Consider the following 2,130-nt stretch of genomic DNA (forward strand, 5'->3'; position numbering starts at 1 on the left):
ACTGCACTCCAGTCTGGGCGACAGAGTGAGACTCCAACTCAAAAAAAAAAGAGAGAAAAATATGTATAAAGTTGTAATCATGAAAATAGTGAATTGGACTTAACCACAAAGTATGATAAAAAAAATTTTTTTTTTTTTTTTTTGAGTTGGAATCTCACTCTATGCCCAGACTGGAGTGCAGTGGCCGCTCCCGGCCACCACAGCCTCGACCTGCTGGGCTCCGGAGATGCTTCTGCCTCAGCCTTCTGAGTAGCCGGAATTACAGGCGCGCGCTACCACACCCGGCTGATTTTCTGATTTTATTGTAGAGATGAGGTCTCGCTGCCCAGGCAGGTTTCGAACCCGCGGGCTCAGGCAGTCCACTCACCTCAGCCTCCCAAAGGCACGGGATTACAGGCTGAGCCACCGAGCTCGGCTTCTTTTTCTTTTTTTGAGTCAGAGTCTCACTCTGTTATCCAGGCTGGAGTGCAGTGTGGCGCACTCATGACTACCACAGCAATGACCTGCGGGGTTCAGGCAGTACTTCCTCCTCAGCCTTCCAAGTAGTTGCAACTACAGGAATGTGCTACCATGCCTGGCTAATTTTTTGATTTATTGTTAAGACGATGTCTCACCAAGTTGCCCAGGCTGGTGTCAAATCCTTGGGTTCAGGAAATCCTCTCTGCCTCGACCTCCCAAAGTGCTGAGCCACCATGTCTGGTGATAATCTCACGTTGCAATGTGATTTTATAGCTATGTGATAGTCCATTTATGGAACTCCCATAATTTATCTCCTATTTAGCAGCTTTTAGGTTTGTTTCAAAATTTTGATGTTACTATTATTTTGAGACAGGGTCTTGCTCTGTTGTCCAGGAAGGAGCACAGAGCACATAGCTCATTACACCCTTGAACTCATGGGCTCAAGGGATCCTTCCACCTCAGCTTCCTGAGTAGCTGGGACTACAGGCAAGTGCCACTATACCTAACTAATTTTTAAAATTTTTTGTAGAGATGGGGTGTCGCTATGTTGCCCAGGCTGGTCTTGAACTCCTCGCCTCAAGCCATCCTCCTGACTTGTCTTCCCAAAGTGCTGGGATTACAGAGGTCAATCACCATACGTTGTCCAAAATTTTGGTACCTCAAAAATGCCTTATGTGCTGGTAGTGGTGGCTAACAACAGTAATCCCAACACTTTGGGAGGTGGAGGTGAGGAGATTGCCTGAACCCAGGGGTCGAGAGCAGCCTGGGCAAATTGGCAAGACCTCATCTCTATAATTTAAAAAAAAATTAGCCTGGCATGGCAGTGCATGCCTGTAGTCCTAACTACTTGGAAGTTTGAGGCAGGAGGATCACCTGAACCCAGCAGGTTGAGGCTATGGTGGCTGTGAGCTTGCCACTGCACTCCAGCCTGGGTGACAGAGTAAGATTCCAACTCAAAAAACAAAAACAAAAACAAGCCTTATGTCCCAGCATAAGCAATATAGTGAGACCTCATCTCTCCAAAAAAAAAATTAGCCAGGCCTGGTAGCATGTGCCTGCAGTCTCAGCTACTCAGGAAGTTAAGGTAGGCAGATTGCTTGAGACCAGGAGGTCAAGGCTTCAGTGAGCCATGGTCATGCCACTGCACTTCAGCCTGGGTAACAAAATGAGAACCCTAACTCAAAATAAATAAATAAATAAAAGATATGTCATTCTTTTTATATCTCTGAGTATTTTTTTAGGGTACATTGCTAGATGGAGAATTTCTAGGTAACAGGAAATTCTGTCCTCTTTCAGTCATATAAATGGTGGTGGTGTCTGTAAACAGCTTCTGCTTGTGATTCCTTGCAGGGCATCACAGGGCTATACCGGGGAATGACTGCCCCTATCATCGGGGTCACCCCCATGTTTGCAGTGTGTTTCTTTGGGTTTGGTTTGGGGAAGAAACTACAACAGAAACACCCAGAGGATGTGCTCAGGTGAGTACTTACAGTCCTGGAGTACTCAGTGCTGTTCTGACTGGTGGTATGACATGGAGTTAAAGAAAAGAACCTTAGCAGACAAAAAATGGCTGTTCTTTTGGGCCTTTATTTATTTATTTTTGAGTTGGAGTCTCACTCTGTTGCCCAGACTGGAGTGCAGTGGCACACTCACGGCCACCACAGCCTCGAC

The 2,130-nt window shown here is 46.2% G+C and overlaps 1 protein-coding gene across 1 annotated transcript in view; it reads left to right on the forward strand.

Annotated features, from left to right (window-relative positions):
- Nucleotides 1-2,130, forward strand: part of SLC25A20 (solute carrier family 25 member 20) — a 26,500-nt gene that overhangs the window by 7,196 nt on the left and 17,174 nt on the right. The window contains exon 3 of the mRNA XM_008068159.2: nt 1,810-1,937. Within this exon, the coding sequence (XP_008066350.1) occupies nt 1,810-1,937 (128 nt within the window). The remainder of the gene's footprint in view (nt 1-1,809; nt 1,938-2,130) is intronic.

This window comes from Carlito syrichta, unplaced genomic scaffold, assembly GCF_000164805.1.
Source record: "Carlito syrichta isolate Samal-C Ts95f unplaced genomic scaffold, Tarsius_syrichta-2.0.1 Scaffold309885, whole genome shotgun sequence".
Lineage (NCBI taxonomy): Eukaryota > Metazoa > Chordata > Mammalia > Primates > Tarsiidae > Carlito > Carlito syrichta.